This window comes from Cibotium barometz, chromosome 8 (genome assembly GCF_041138505.1).
Source record: "Cibotium barometz isolate CiBa-2024 chromosome 8, ASM4113850v1, whole genome shotgun sequence".
Lineage (NCBI taxonomy): Eukaryota > Viridiplantae > Streptophyta > Polypodiopsida > Cyatheales > Cibotiaceae > Cibotium > Cibotium barometz.
Window position 1 is genome coordinate 33365412 of NC_141053.1, and position 14955 is coordinate 33380366.

At 34.1% G+C, this 14955-nt stretch overlaps 1 protein-coding gene across 3 annotated transcripts; it reads right to left on the reverse strand.

The window, feature by feature from the left end:
- Positions 1 to 1491: 1491 nt before the first annotated feature.
- Positions 1492 to 4177, reverse strand: LOC147636168 (protein LURP-one-related 15-like). 3 transcript variants are annotated; one of them, XM_086801606.1, is made up of 3 exons: positions 3738 to 4150; positions 3062 to 3283; positions 1492 to 1625 (listed from the first exon to the last, which is right to left on the reverse strand). In XM_086801606.1, exons 1-3 carry the CDS (start codon positions 4086 to 4088, stop codon positions 1617 to 1619), a joined length of 582 nt encoding a protein of 193 aa, XP_086657732.1. In that variant the 5' UTR covers positions 4089 to 4150; the 3' UTR covers positions 1492 to 1616. The 3 variants fall into 3 exon arrangements, with proteins under 3 accessions (XP_086657732.1, XP_086657730.1, XP_086657731.1); XM_086801604.1 differs by lacking the exon at positions 1492 to 1625 and adding an exon at positions 1757 to 2408 and having other exon boundaries at positions 3738 to 4177; XM_086801605.1 differs by lacking the exon at positions 1492 to 1625 and adding an exon at positions 2423 to 2986.
- Between the last annotated feature and the right edge of the window lie 10778 nt (positions 4178 to 14955).

The window sequence follows — 14955 nt, forward strand, 5'->3', positions numbered from 1 at the left end:
GTAAGTGCTCTAAACCCATAACATCTTCAGCACCTGTATATGATATATATTTATTATCAAAAAGCAGCTTTACATCTTTACATCAGATCAAATTTTACATCAATAAAGCCCTGCTTAGCAAATAAGCTGAATAAGGAAGAGGTGACAATACACTTCTCAACAATAGTGAAAAACAATCATCAAACAAATGTACATTTACAAACCACTCGAATTAATTTTAAAATGTTCAAAAATTGAAGTATTTGCAAACTTAAGATGAGTTCTTTATGTCCCAAACAAAGTGGAGCAGTGAAACTATGTTATACTTGAGTATGAAAGACAACAAACCAACCAAAAACTGTTAAGAGTATGAAAGACAACAAGACAACAAACCAACCAAAAACTGTTAAGAGTATGAAAGACAACAAACCAACCAAAAACTCTTAACTCATGCTGGTCTTAAGGATGGAAAAGGTTGTCTAATAATTAATGCTAAAACTTCCATGTCAATGGTCAACCTATAGTGCAATTCCAAATATTATCTACATGGTTAGTTCACTTAATTCAGGACAATTTAAGTTTACATTCCAAGACAACCAAGCTATAAATTTTAAGCACCAACAAAATATTATCTACATATTTGACGAGTTCACTAGCATGTCTACATAATGCATTTGATTGAGAAAAAGTTTAATATGTGCAAGTATGCCTTGAGTGTGATTAATGTCATTACAAATTTTCAACAAGAGAAGTAACATGGATCTTTGCTTGTGATTTCTCAACTTCCTTGAGAGAGGAGTAAAGGACTACTCGATATTTAGCTACAATTTGCCTTGTTTATGGGCAAATTCTACATAGAGAAGGTCTCTATATATGAGTTTAAAATAGTTGCATCTACATCTTGGGTATTTTAGCAACAAAGCTACATAGTTGTACCTATACCTTGGGTGTTTAGCAACAAAGCTACATAACTTGTAACAAGCTTATGTGAAAGTTGCAAGGTCCTTCACAATCAAACCTTTTACTTTCCAGCCTATTAGCTTATTGTAGTAGAATTTGTTTTTGTGTCCTTTTCATTAATGACAAAATATGCATTAGAGATGTGCCAAGTCATTTAATAACTTGTCACCATTATCCTTCATAAAGCAAGAACGCGCCTGCACTTTGAGATTCACATTGCCATGAACAATGTAACTAACATATCTCCGTGTGCAAGAAAAACACAAGCTTGAGCATGCACCCATGCCTTTAGCAATCATTTGACCTTTGGAGTGCACCTTGCATGCATAAGAAAACTAAAGGAATTTCACAAAAAGAACCATTTTGTAACACTATCCAGCACGCAACATGAGTAGTCCAAGCTCTAACCATGCTTACTTTCTTTGGAGAAATAATACTAGCAAGTAGCTCCTCTCTCTTCAGTCCACAAAAATAAAGCCTCCTCGTTGAGAAAATTTTGTCTTGTATGGTGGTTTAGATGGAAGGAAGTCAAGCTCCTAAGAACTTAATTCCATTGTCTCTTTCATTTGCTCCGAAGCATGCTTGTATGCTTGATCCCTTTCTACATGGATTTTGGTAAAGCCCAGAAAAGATCAAACTCATTGGCAGTTTCAAGCATGATTTCCTCCAATCAGCCTTCACAAATTCTGAAGCTCTTAAGAAAAGTAAGTACCAAGGCTTGTGCATTGAAAACATTTCAAATCAATCATATTCGAACAAATAAAACGATTCACAAGGTTCAAACTTTGCAAATATCTAACGTCATGCATAGAAAATGTAGATCTACTCAAGCGAGGAGCAAAATTGAAGGAAGATCAAACCATCATAAGTTATTACAACTTTGCTAAGTGCCTTGCTTACACAAAAAGAGAGTATATGAAAGATGTTAACCACCTTTCTTTGTCCTTAATATACATACAAGACATGGGCATTACAAAGATGAGGTTAAGCAGCAAGGAGGTTTTGTGACCTTGCTTTGCAAGCAACCAAATGTTCTCTCTCTCTCTCTCTCTCTCTCTCTCACACACACACACACACACACACACACAAATTTCCTGGTTTTAACCCTTCTTTCAATGTGGGCATTCAGCTTAGCAGCACATAACTCACATCATAACATAGGGTCTCATTATGTGCACTTAAAATTTGAATAGTATTGAGAGCTAAAATACGGTGATAATGGAATGGACAGTAAAGCATTCATCATCAAGGGAACTTTTTATCATCTACAAGCTTCTCCAAGAATCTGGAGTTACAACTTTGCTTGGATCCCTTGTTGGAGGTATGGTACTATGGTCTTGTTCTCTATGAATCTCATCCATGATTACTATCAATGTCACAATGAACGCGTAGTCTGTGCCTGGGTGTACAAGAATGACAAATGTGTCTTTCTCCAGTTGCAAGTTTGCATCGGTGCATTTCCGTTTAACCTAAGGATAAAGGCACCAAAACTCAAGCTTATTTTTGAACTTATCTAAGAATTCAAAAGACTATCACCAACCTCCAAAAAAGGACTACATATTTTCACCATTACAAACCTTAAAATTTTTCGTTATGATCTATCTTCATAAGACTCTCCAAAAATCATTTTGCATCTCCCTTAATTACAATCCCCATGCAACTCATTTGAAGCAGAATGACCAATAAGAGAATTTCTCAAAAGAGAGACCCTTCTAGTAGCGTTCCATCCATGCATGACTTTAGAATTAAAAAAAGATGAACCAATCATGAGGTTGTTCTAAATTGGGTAAGCCTTCCATTTTAGCGTGCCGGTGTGTGCGTGTGTCCTCGGATAGACAAGACAGTACTCATTAGATCAGTGTGTGTGCATGTGTACTTACTTCCTTACACATAGAAGAAGTAATAACATGCATGAAAGCCAATTGAAGAATGAAAAGAAAACAAATAAGGCAGTGTGTTGATTGATCACCTTCCTGCTTCCTGCTTTGATTTATTTGAGAAGCAATTAAGCATTTAAAAGTGCTTGATCCAAGTAGAAAGCATGAAACTGTTGGGAGAAAAACAGAAAGAACTAAAAGACTTATTTTAGAAGGAAAAAACAAGAAAGGGCAAAGGGCTGTACCTCAGCAATGATTTGAGAGCCATGCAAGACTGTGCACTTCCTTTCATAGTAATTGCCCTTCACTTTGAAATGGGGCTTGCTCTCTTTTTTGTGTGATGCCAAGAAGACATGCAAGGAGGTCTTGAGCTGGAAATAGGCAGACCTTTTGACACTGAAGAGCGCCTCGTTCGGCTTTGGCTGCTCGCCACGAAATGCATCCCATCTATTGTACAGGCTTAGCATCTGCTGGTTTTTGCAAAAACAACCCATTATATCCTGAAAATTAACCCACTGAAAAAATATTCATCCAAAAAATCACAAAACAGTGGGTAGAAACTTTTGTTAGTACTCCCAAAAATATGCACAAATGACATTTTCTCCCAAAATTCAAGCTAAATTATCATATGTAATCTAATTTATCAGATGCAAGCAAATGAATCCAATGGCCAAGAGGCCAAAAAAAAAAACATGTTAAAAAACAACTTAAATAGTTAATTTATTTTTTTAAAAAAAAACCAGCAAATGAAACCAAAATTGCACTAAAAAATCTTCAAAAATTCTATGTGGGCACATGTTTAAACAGGGGAAAAATCACCCCAAAAAAAGCTATATATACAAAGTCCAAAACAGCTTTTCTGCGCCTATTTTTTTTCAAAAAAATAAAAGATTTAAAAAAAAATCCAAGGGGAGGGGGCACCTTTCTGTGTGCGCAGAGAAGAGGGACTCCTGCAGAGTTGAGGAGAACTCTTGTGCTTCGGTTGCTCTCGTTGCGCGCAGAGACCATGAAAAGCACATTATCATTTGGGTCCTTGATGGAGAAATCGCCCACGTTATATACAGGGGTGGCCTTCTTGGCAACAGTCAATTCCAAAGGGTATGGCAGAGCGAATTGAGAGCCCACAACAGGAGAAATCGTGTACTCGGGAGACATCACCTCCTGTATCTCATCCTCCTGCTCCTCCTCCTCATTCTGAAAGGGCTTCAAAGAGAGCTCCTGTTGTTGTTGTTGTTGTGCAGAAGCGTGCATCAAAGAGCTCGAATTTTGCATTTTGCTCTTGAAACATGACCCGATGATGGCATGGCAAAATAAAACGGAAAAAAAAGAAAAGGAAAAGGAAAGCAAGGCCGGCTCGCCTTTATTGTAAAGTGAAAAGTGAAGAAGCTTTTCTTTTTAGTTTTAGGAGATAGGCTTAATGACTTGGCTTTTTTTAAAATGATACAATATGTGTATGTATACATATATTTATATATCATAATACAATATGCTTATGTATGTATACATATGTATATATGTATATATACATATATATCATAATACAATATGTTTATGTATGTATCATGATATATATATATCGTGATACAATAAATTTGCTCTTTTTTCCATGAGCAAATAGCCCTAATCTAAGAGACCAGCTCTTATTTTCCATGAGGAAAACACCTTCCCTAGTGGAATCTCCCTTGCATAATGGGCATCCTAGTCAACTTGTACCATGATATATATATCGTGATACAATAAATTTGCTCTTTTTTCCATGAGCAAATAGCCCTAATCTAAGAGACCAACTCTTATTTTCCATGAGGAAAACACCTTCCCTAGTGGAATCTCCCTTGCATAATGGGCATCCTAGTGGACTTTCCCTCTGCTCGCTATCTCTCACAACCTGGCCAAACCCAACTTATGGTACTTTTTCACTTTTCCCCCACCATATCACTCATTGTTCATGCACCCTTCTTTCACCATAATTCTTCTTGTGAATTATTCATTATTCATTCATGCGAATGTATAGCCCCTCGTCTCGTTTTGTGAAAGAGCACATTATTTCCTTGTTCTCATCTTCTTTGCAATGTGCCTTTCATTTTTTATACCCTCTTGCCCAAAATATTTAGGAACTAATGGTATTTACACGCTTTGATGTCCATCGATAAAGATGCATTAATGATTTTTAATTACGATTATTTTACTACATGATTTTCAATCTCATGTCAAGCTATTGACTTCAATAAAATGCTTTTAAGAAGGAGAGAAAATGAAAGCAAAGGAGAAATAAAGAAACAATAAGTAATTTACTTAATTTCAATCTCTATAATCCATCCATGATTATCTTCATGCCCCTTTTCTTAAAACTGAATGCTACCCAACCATTATATGACAATTTGTTTGTTCTCATTTTGATCATTTTCCATAAAAAGCACATCCTTGAGATCTATGTAGATTCCCACTTATTGCTATTCTGGGAGCAAATCTATACATGCCTTGTTACTCTTAAAAAAAGTACACAACTTATCGTTAAGTTGTTTAGAACATCACCTATGCATGCCATTAAGATTTGGTTTCATTCATGTATTTGCCTTAAGTCCAAGAGAGATACCACTCTTCCCTAGAAAGGTTTTAGGTCATACAATTTACAATTGTCATGTAGTTTATTACCTTTGTATTTCAAGTCTTTATGTCCTAAAGCATCAAATTATGGTAGCATGTAACTAATATAATAACACTTGGATATGCAAGGGTTTTGTTTGAAACCTTCTCTTTCTTTACATTGTATGTGCATTTATTGTTACTACAAGACTAAATTAAATACAAGAAATATATGGAAGTTCACATCACAAAGTAAACACCACAACTTTCTAGTGAAAAACTCAACTTCTCCTTTTAATTTTTTTGCTAAAGAATGAACTTTTCATCAAAATGGTTATGGCTAATATTTTTTTTAACTTTTATACTTAGCGTGAAAGCTCATATTGCCACACCTCAGACTTTATGTACTTTTTACACCACGGCCTTGTGTGAGGGATTGAAAAGTACAAGATATTGATGCAACTTGTGTTCAAAAAATCAACACATATTTGAATAATATAAGAAAGGCACTGATTCTCACAAGCATTTTTATGTACTATGGAATAAGACCTCTAAAAAGTGATTAATATTTTTTAGTTTTAGAGCTTTTTTCTAGATGGGAATCTATTCTTTCAAATGTGTGGGAACTTCTTGTGCCTCATATTGAGATATGACACAAACTGACCAACATTCTAGGTACTAGAGAAAAATATTAGAGACAACCAATGTATTATGTATGGCCATGAATACACTATGGAAACGTATAGGACAAAGCCATAGATTTTATTAGTGTTTCTTTGTAGTATCTTTGCATTACACCAATTTGGTTTTCACTTGATAGAATCACCGATTGCTCCCCTTCTTCTTCTTCTTCTTCTTGGATTTAGGTTGTTATGTTTGTGCTTGTACCATATAACACACTAAGTGTCCCCCAATGCACCATAGAGAGAGAGTAGTAGACATCACATGTAACATTCCCTATTTCTTAGATTGCAATTGACCTCAATTGTGTCTCTACTGATATGAGTGGATAAGATTTCAGCAAAAAAACCATTCAGAGGCATCCACCTAGCATCTTCAATTATTAGATGATTCTTGAAAGTCATAAGATACCTAGTACACACATTTCATGTTCTTCTGGGAGTTTGTTGATGGTTAATGATTGAATTTAGGATAAGTTCTTCTTGTTCAAAAGCTCTTCATAAACTAGATGGGGAGATAAAGGTCTAAGAAGACTAATGTGAAAGGAGTTATGAATCTTCCAATGTGATGGAAAATATAAAGTTGACAAGTGAGGTTAATAATCTTTTTGATTATCTTGAAGAGTCCATAAAACCTCGCTCTACGAGTTTTACAACTATATGTTTCTCTACACTATGTAAGTGTCTCTTTTCAAACCTCAAAAGTAAATAGTCATCTTCTTTAAAAGATATGTCTTTACATTTTGTTTGCTTGTTTGGCATAACGATCTTGTGTGGAATGAATATTCACACGCACCTCTCATAGAATAGAATCAAAATCAATAGTGAAAGCATCAGCCACCTGGATCCCATGTGAAAGCCTCGTAGTTGGAATGGGTAAGGCTTTTCCATAAAATAGTGAAATCATAAGCCATTGGGATTCTATGTGAAATCCTTGTAGTCAAAATGGGTAAAGTTTAGTCTCAGTGTGGCTCTGTGAGGTATGTTATTTATAAGCAAAATGTAGAAAGTGAATATAATGATCCCAAAGTTTTGGTTGATATGATGTGTAGGCTCTAAGTAGATCTTAAATGGTGCTATTGGTGACTTCAATTTTACCCTTGGCTTTTGGATGGAAAGCAACCGTGAAATCTAATTTAGTGCCTAGATTCTCAAACGAGCTCTCTAAAAGCCTAGGGGCTTCACCTAAAAATATGTAAGTGTAGCACGCGAGTTTATCAGGATGTGTATATTGATTTTAAAAAGTTACAGAATTACATGTACAGGAGGGTGTTTTTTAACCAACTTTGATCAAAAAACGTAAGTTTATGAAGAAAAAGGGATCATTTTATTCACAAAAGTATGTAAGGGTTTTTTTAAATACCCCTTGAACACATGTGATACATAGGATTTCTTCATAGTGCACACCTTGAGTCCAAAAGTGACTACAAAACTTAGAATCTCTATATGATACGATCACTTTTGGCAAGCCGTGATGTACAAAGATGTGTTTAAACATATTCATGGCTTGTTGAGTAGATAAAGTCTTTTAACATGGAATAAAATAGGGTTGCTTACTTAGGTGGTCCACTATAGTCCAAATCATATCATTTTAATCAGTCATGTTAGGTAAGCCTATAATAGAACCCATAGATATTTGCTTCCAAGACTCAATAAAGTATTGGTAAAGGAATTAAAATTGCTTGAGTATTTCCCTTGGAGCTATTAATCTTTTGCCATACCATGCATTCGACTATAAATCAAGCAATATATTTCTTTATAGTAGGCCAATAAAATTATTTGCCGACAACTTGAAGAGTGGACGAAACCCCTCTATGTCCCATATATGGAGGTTGATGCATCTCTTCCTTGACCATACATCTAAATGGTTGAGTTACATGCATAATTTATTTTCATAAAAGAGATAACCTTCGTGATGAGAATAATTACCCTTAGGGTTCCAACCATTATCACGCATATTAATCCAAATTGGTGATAAATCTGGATCATTTGCATATGTCTCTTTCATAGCTTCAAATGGTTCACTCTCAATGGAACAAATATGATTAATGCTGGGTCTCCTACTAAGAGCTTCACAACCACTACATTTTCTTTTCCAATATGCTATTGTATCATGGACTGAAAACTCTGAATAAATGATGCCCGTTTGATATGTTTATCTAAGATTAGGGAGTAAGAGAGAAAGTGCTTATACTTTTCGAATCTTTCTTAATTAGAAATTTGATCCCATCAAATAGTGTTTCCAAATCTTGAGCATGCACCACAATAGTCAACTCTTTATCATAAGTATTATAATTTTTCTCTGATGTATCTAGCTTGTGGCTCTCATTGGCTATAGGGTGTCTGTCGTGCATAAGAATTGCCCCAATGACATGACCACTAGCATTAGTTATAACTACAAATAAAGGTCTATCAAAGTCAGGTAGTTGCAACACAGGTGCATTTGTGAGAGCTTCTTTCAAAGCTTAAAAAGATTTTTCTTATCACTTAGACCAATACAAGGCTTTAGCTTTCTTTAGGAATTCGGTAAGTGGATATGCTGTAAAATACTTTATGAACTTCCTATAGTAAGTACACAAACCCAAGAATTATCAAATGTTGTAAATGTTACGAGGTTGAGGCCAAGAAGAAATTCTCAACTTTCTTGGGATCAACTTAGATTCCTTCCATAGAAACGATGTAGGCCAAATACTCAAATCCAATCTTGAAAGAAACTACTCTTCTCAAGATTAAGGAAGAGTTGGTTTTCTTTTAGAAAAGATAAAACTAACTCCAAATGTTTTTCATGCTCTTTGATATTTTTGTTGAAGACTTATATATTATCGAACAAAATGACCATAAAGTTTTGGTGCTTGAGAAAGATCCAATTCAACACACGACTAAAAGTGGCAGGATCATTGGTTAATCCAAAGGGCATAACTAAGAACTTATAATGACTGATCTGTGTCTTGATGGAAGTCTTATACACATCTTCCTTAGCCATTCTAACTTGATAATATCTAGATTTAAGGCCTATGTCCTAAAGGAAGTTTGTGTCTTGAAGGAAGTCTTATACACATCTTCCTTAGCCATTCTAACTTGATAATATCCAGATTTAAGGACAATTTTAGTAAATGTCCTTGCTCCTCTCAATTTGACTATCATCAAATCTAGGGATAGGGGATATTTGTTCATCACTGTAATTTTATTCAATGCACATACATATCATCCTTCTTTTTCACTAAAAGCACATGTGCTATTATGGTGAACTATTAGGTCATATCAATACTCTTGCTAAAAGCTCCTATAATTACTTTTGGATTTCCTTTTGCTCAAGCATATTCACTCTATATGGTTCTTTGCAACAAGGAGGAGAATTAGCAATATCTCAATCTTGTGATCCTCTAGAGCTGGTAGTCCACATGGTAGTTCATCTAAGAAATAATGTGAGAACTTGGAAACAAATGAATGGTGACAAGGGTTAGTTGGTGTTGTCTTTGAAGCAATGTGACTTTATTAACTAGCACCAAACAGGTCTCTTGCTTTCTCAAAGCTCGCTTTTCTTATGTGTGACTAAGCAAAGGAAACATTTATCTTTCCTTTGGCTTTTAAGACAAATGGACTTACCCTCTTTTTAAATCCACATCTCATGGATATCATAATCTATGGATTATACTGATGATGCCAAGGCATAGCAAAGATCACATCTACTCTCTATAAAGGTGCTACAAGAAAATTTTGATTATCCTCATGTGATTGAATGTTGATACCTAGGTCTTTAATCTCTTTTTTACAATTGTACTTTGTGCTTGTGAAAGTGGTTTTGACCTAAAACTATGATGTGGTGGATTCAAGACCAAACATTCTCACAACTCTTTCAAATAATTTTCTTTCCTTTTACTTACACTAAAGATGAACTTGAGTCTTGAAGTTACCTTCAAAGCCAATTTGTTCATTTTTTAGAATTACCCTCTTGCTTGGCATGGCCGTCATCGTCTTCATCTTCAATCATGTGCATAGTCGCCCATGCTTGATTTTTGTTCTTCACCGCTCAATTTTTGTTCTCCACTGGTCGATTTTTATTCTTCTCTAGACACTTATGTGCATAGTGACCCTCAACGCTTCACCAAATGAGGCTTGCGAGGCTCATTTTTAGTCTTTATAGATTATTCCCCTTTGTAGACATATTTGGCTTATTACTATTCCCTATGGTTGCCTTTTTGCCTTCACAATCCTAGAAAGTAAATGCATTGCTGATCTTACTCTCCTTCTTTGACTCTTGAGCTTTAATGGCAGCCTACACTATCCTACAAATATGATCCTCCTTAGTGTTTGGAGAAATAGAATTTTTGAAGATGCTCATCTTCACCTTTTGCATGAAACTTGTCTTTCCAAATCTTCCCTAAGTCTCCTCTCACTCAATATTTGAGCTTGAAGTGCGGACAATGGTGCGGGCAGTTGTAGCTAATCCACCATGATAAGATTTTTAAAGAAGTAAAAAAGAGAAAATATATTGTAAATATGTAAATAGTAATAAAATAAGAGGTAAAAATTCTTTAGCTATCACTCATAATTTGCATCAGATAAATGCCCCGACTTGAGCTGTCAATCCTGCTCAAGGTAGATAAATTTGGACTATATTTGATGGCAAAATGGCCCACAAATCTTCCTATACAAGAATCTGAGTGGCACATGTGAAATCTAGTCAAACTCCATAATTTTCCATACAAGCATATATTCAGCATATCAGGTATTAAATACAATCACTCACGATACTGATTTAAATACAATGACACACAAGGCGTTCCCAGTGCACCATAGAGAGAGAGTACACGTCACATGATACTGAGCTAAATACAATGACACACTAGGTGTCCCCAGTGCACCATAAAGAGAGAGAGTACACATCACAAGTAAAAATATGTGTGTGTGTGTGTGTGTGTGTGTGTGTGTGTGTGCATGTGCACGTGGTCACACCACACACACACACATGCACATACCTATTACTACACATGCATGTGCATGCATGCACATGTATCTATTCTTATTGTACCAATTTTATGCCATGCAAGGTGATCTCTTTCTTTTTCTTACATTTAAGTCCCAATCAATTATTTTACACCCTCATCTATTTAACATCATGTCCATTTGGAACCTTACATTAAACTGATAATATTATATCTTTTGTGTATGAGTGCCAAGTGGTTAAAGTGAATTTACATGTTTTGTCCAAATCCACATCCGTGCTTTTGCACTTTGTGACCTACTTGTGGTCATATCCGTGCAAGCTTCCATACAAATGCTCTTCTTAGAAGATTCATTGGAAAGTGATCAACGATCTAAAGTATAGAGATTTCTAGATCATTATTAGTAGTCGATAAAATCAAGTACTGACCCTATGGATTGTTAGAACAAAATAATCCATATGGATTTAGAACAAAACAACATATGGGAATTTAAACACATAAACAATATCATACCTTTCGAGTCAATGAAATATTTAAAAGATAAATATGTATGGAATTCAAATACCATGTTGCAAGTGTTTCTTTTTAATATTCATTGACTTTAGAAACTCTTAGGGTAGGGGTACTCTAAGCAATTGTTTTGGGCAAGTTTACTTTTTGAGCAGTCATAACTAAGCAAGGTCATTATGAAAGTAGCAAAAAAACTTATAAAATGTCATGAAATAACGTTTAAACATGAACTTGCTCAACAAAAATAAAGTAAACTTTTTTGTAGAAAACTTAAGCTGTAAAGGTTTTATAAAAATGAGCTTGCTTACAAATAAAGTTTTTTTATAGAAAACGTAAGAAGTTGTATTTACAAACTCAACTTGCTATTCCTTTCTTGAAATTATCTGCCAACTTTGATTTTAATATAATTTTGCTCTCATCTTTTTGGAATTACAAATTATTTTCCTTTTGAGAGTACTTTTGATCTAATCTTTTTGAAATTATATATTTTTTAATTTTGAGAGTACTATTGTTCTAATCTTTTTGAAATTATAAATTGCTTTTTTAAAAGTAGTTTTGATCGCATATTTTTGAAATTATAAATTATTTTCTTGTAGTGTTACTTTATATTATTTTTAAAAATGAATTCATGTATCCTCTCAAATATGTAGATTCTTTATATTATTAAACATGAAGTTTAGGATTTCATGTCTATAATAAGATACATGTTGAATTCATGTGTTATCTCTAACGTTTAGATTCTTTATATTATTACATCAAATTTAGCATTTCATGATGTCTATAATAAGATACACCTTCAAGTTCTCTCTAATTGTAGGTATATTTTGTGAAAACTTCTATTCTTTATATTATTACATGAAGTTTAGCATTTTATGTCTATAATGAGATAAATTTTCAAGTTCTCTAATTATATATATATATATATATATATATATATATATATATATATATATATATATATATATATATATATAGATATATTGTGAAAACTTCGAGATTTGAAATAAACCATAGATATTTATACATATTTTTTAACAAATATGTTATTGTAGCATTATGTATTTTGTCTTTGTACATAAATTTAGTTCTTTTATAGTATAGCATGTCCTCAGTATATTAATCTTAATAGAATAAAGTATTTAAAAAGTCATAAAATATATAATGCAAACTAAAAAGTATTTATGACGTAGATAATAGATGCAAGCTAGGTTCTGATTACACTATATTGGTCAAGAGTTTGTAGAAACACTACAAAAGTATCATAGCATAGCATGGATTTTTTAATGATGCTTTTCAAAGGATAGTTACTTTTAAAGGAAAACTTGATGGTCCTTGCTAAATCATAGCTAATAGCAAGAATTTATATATCATCATAAAAGTGTGGCAATTTATAATGGTTTTGCAAAAACTTAGCAATTCTCATTGAAAATTTCATGATTAGTGTTTCCTTAGCTCCTCCTTTTTTTGAAGAAATGGGCATGTTTAGAGAGCATAGAAGTGGATATTAAAAAACAAGACTTAAAGTGACTATTCATTCCAAAATCATTAAGCTAGCACAAAGAAGGCTATGATATCTGGCATCAACATTAATACCATTAACACCATTCATATTTTAACCTTCCCATGAGTAGTGAGATATGCAATTTCGCTTCTTCTTTTTTGAGGGTTTTACACACATGAGATCCTTCTTGTATTTTCAAATAAGGTACTTGTATTCTCTACATGAAACCTTTCTAAAGATAGAAACCCTTAGATAAGCAATAAATCACTCTCCATCTCTATCATATATATGCTACATAGTAATCACAAGTTTTTCTACATATTTTTTTTTAATGCACCCACCCCACAGACAAGTCCTCATCCCCACCCCCCTTTCAAAATGTCATTCTTGTCCATAGCTAGAAAGATTTAACTCAAGACACACACTTGAAACCTTGCATAACATATTAATCACAATTAAAGGTGTTGCATTTGTTGTAATTGTACAAGAAACCAAAGTAGCATATTTGTCTTAGTCTCGAGGAGCTCAGTAAAAAGGAAATGTAATGATATCCCTGAGTTCCATAATAGGCCTATTTTAAGTTAAGTCATTTACAAATTTACATTTATTAGCTGCAAGTGTATTTAAAAGAATATAAACACACAACAAATGATACGTATATTCTTGAAAACAGTGTATGCAAATACATTTTTCAATACCATGCACGTAAATTCTTAAGAGTGAGGCCCTCAAGGACTTAGTACATCACGAATCCAATTTAATGCAAATGGTAGTCATATCTCTAACATAATGCACCAATATCCAAAACCTTGTAAATAAGCAACTAATAATGTGCTACACAACTTACTTGTTGGAAGCAAGAATAGGTAAGCAACTAATAATGTGCTACACAACTTACTTGGAAGCAAGAATAGATAATTCTAGCAAAAGTATGTTTAAACTCAAAGGACTATATTAAGCTATTAGAAACTCAATATAAGAAGCTAGGCATTAGGGGGACTCATAAGGAAATGTTGATTGAATCTTTACAAAAGGGAAGATGGACCTATAACTCTTTTGTACTTTTTGCATCCGTGCTCCCTACTTTCCCTAGCCCCACCACACTCACACTCCTCCCTACCCCTAGTCCTATTCCTAAACGCACAAGCCCCCCCCTGGTATCAACTCGGCCAACAAGTGACAAAAAGTTTCAAAATTTTCTTTGCCCCCCAAAAGTTATTCATAATTCCCCAAAAGTCCACCTATAGTGTTCTTTTCACGCCCCCTTAAGTGTGAGGCTCTAGGGCTTCTAGATATGGCATATTCTAGACCCAAAACTCTATGAATCCTTATATTAAGATTGTTAGATTCCTCCCCAGTCCCTCAAGATGTCCAGTTTCTTTCCCTGTAATCAATCCCCTTTTCATAATAATAAAAGATCTTGTTTCTACCTGTTTTGGCCTAGAGAGAGAAAATGTTCTAGAGAGAGATAATTTAGTTTTTCGATATCTTTGGATGGAAAAATATCCCTTCTTATTAAAATAAATTCCCCCAAAACAGAAGTTTAAAAAGAAATTCCTAAGGTGCATTACAAGTGGGAGAGGATAAAAGATTCCTCCCCATCCCCTCAAGATGTCCAGTTTCTTCCCCTATAATCAATCCCCTTTTCAGAATAATAAAAGATCTTGTTTCTACCTGTTTTGGCCTAGAGAGAGAAAATGTTCTAGAGAGAGATAATTAAGTTTTTAGATATCTTTGGACGAAAAAATATCTCTTCTTATTAAAATAAATTCCCCCGAAATAGAAGTTTAAAAAGAAATCCCTAAGGTGCATTAGAAATAAATTATAATGTGGACAAAAGACCTTAGCCTAAGGGTCCCTGTTTTCAGAAAATTTTGGATTAAGGTCCAAACAAAGGTTTGACAGGCCAATGGTATTAA

Coding starts and splice junctions, on each gene's coding strand:
- LOC147636168 (XM_086801604.1), bottom strand. CDS start 4,088: ATGCAAAATTCGAGCTCTTTGATGCACGCTTCTGCACAACAACAACAA. Junction 3,284..3,737: donor TTCTCTGCGCACACAGAAAG/GTGCCCCCTCCC, acceptor AAAAACCAGCAG/ATGCTAAGCCTGTACAATAG. Junction 2,409..3,061: donor GCTCTCAAATCATTGCTGAG/GTACAGCCCTTT, acceptor CTTTATCCTTAG/GTTAAACGGAAATGCACCGA.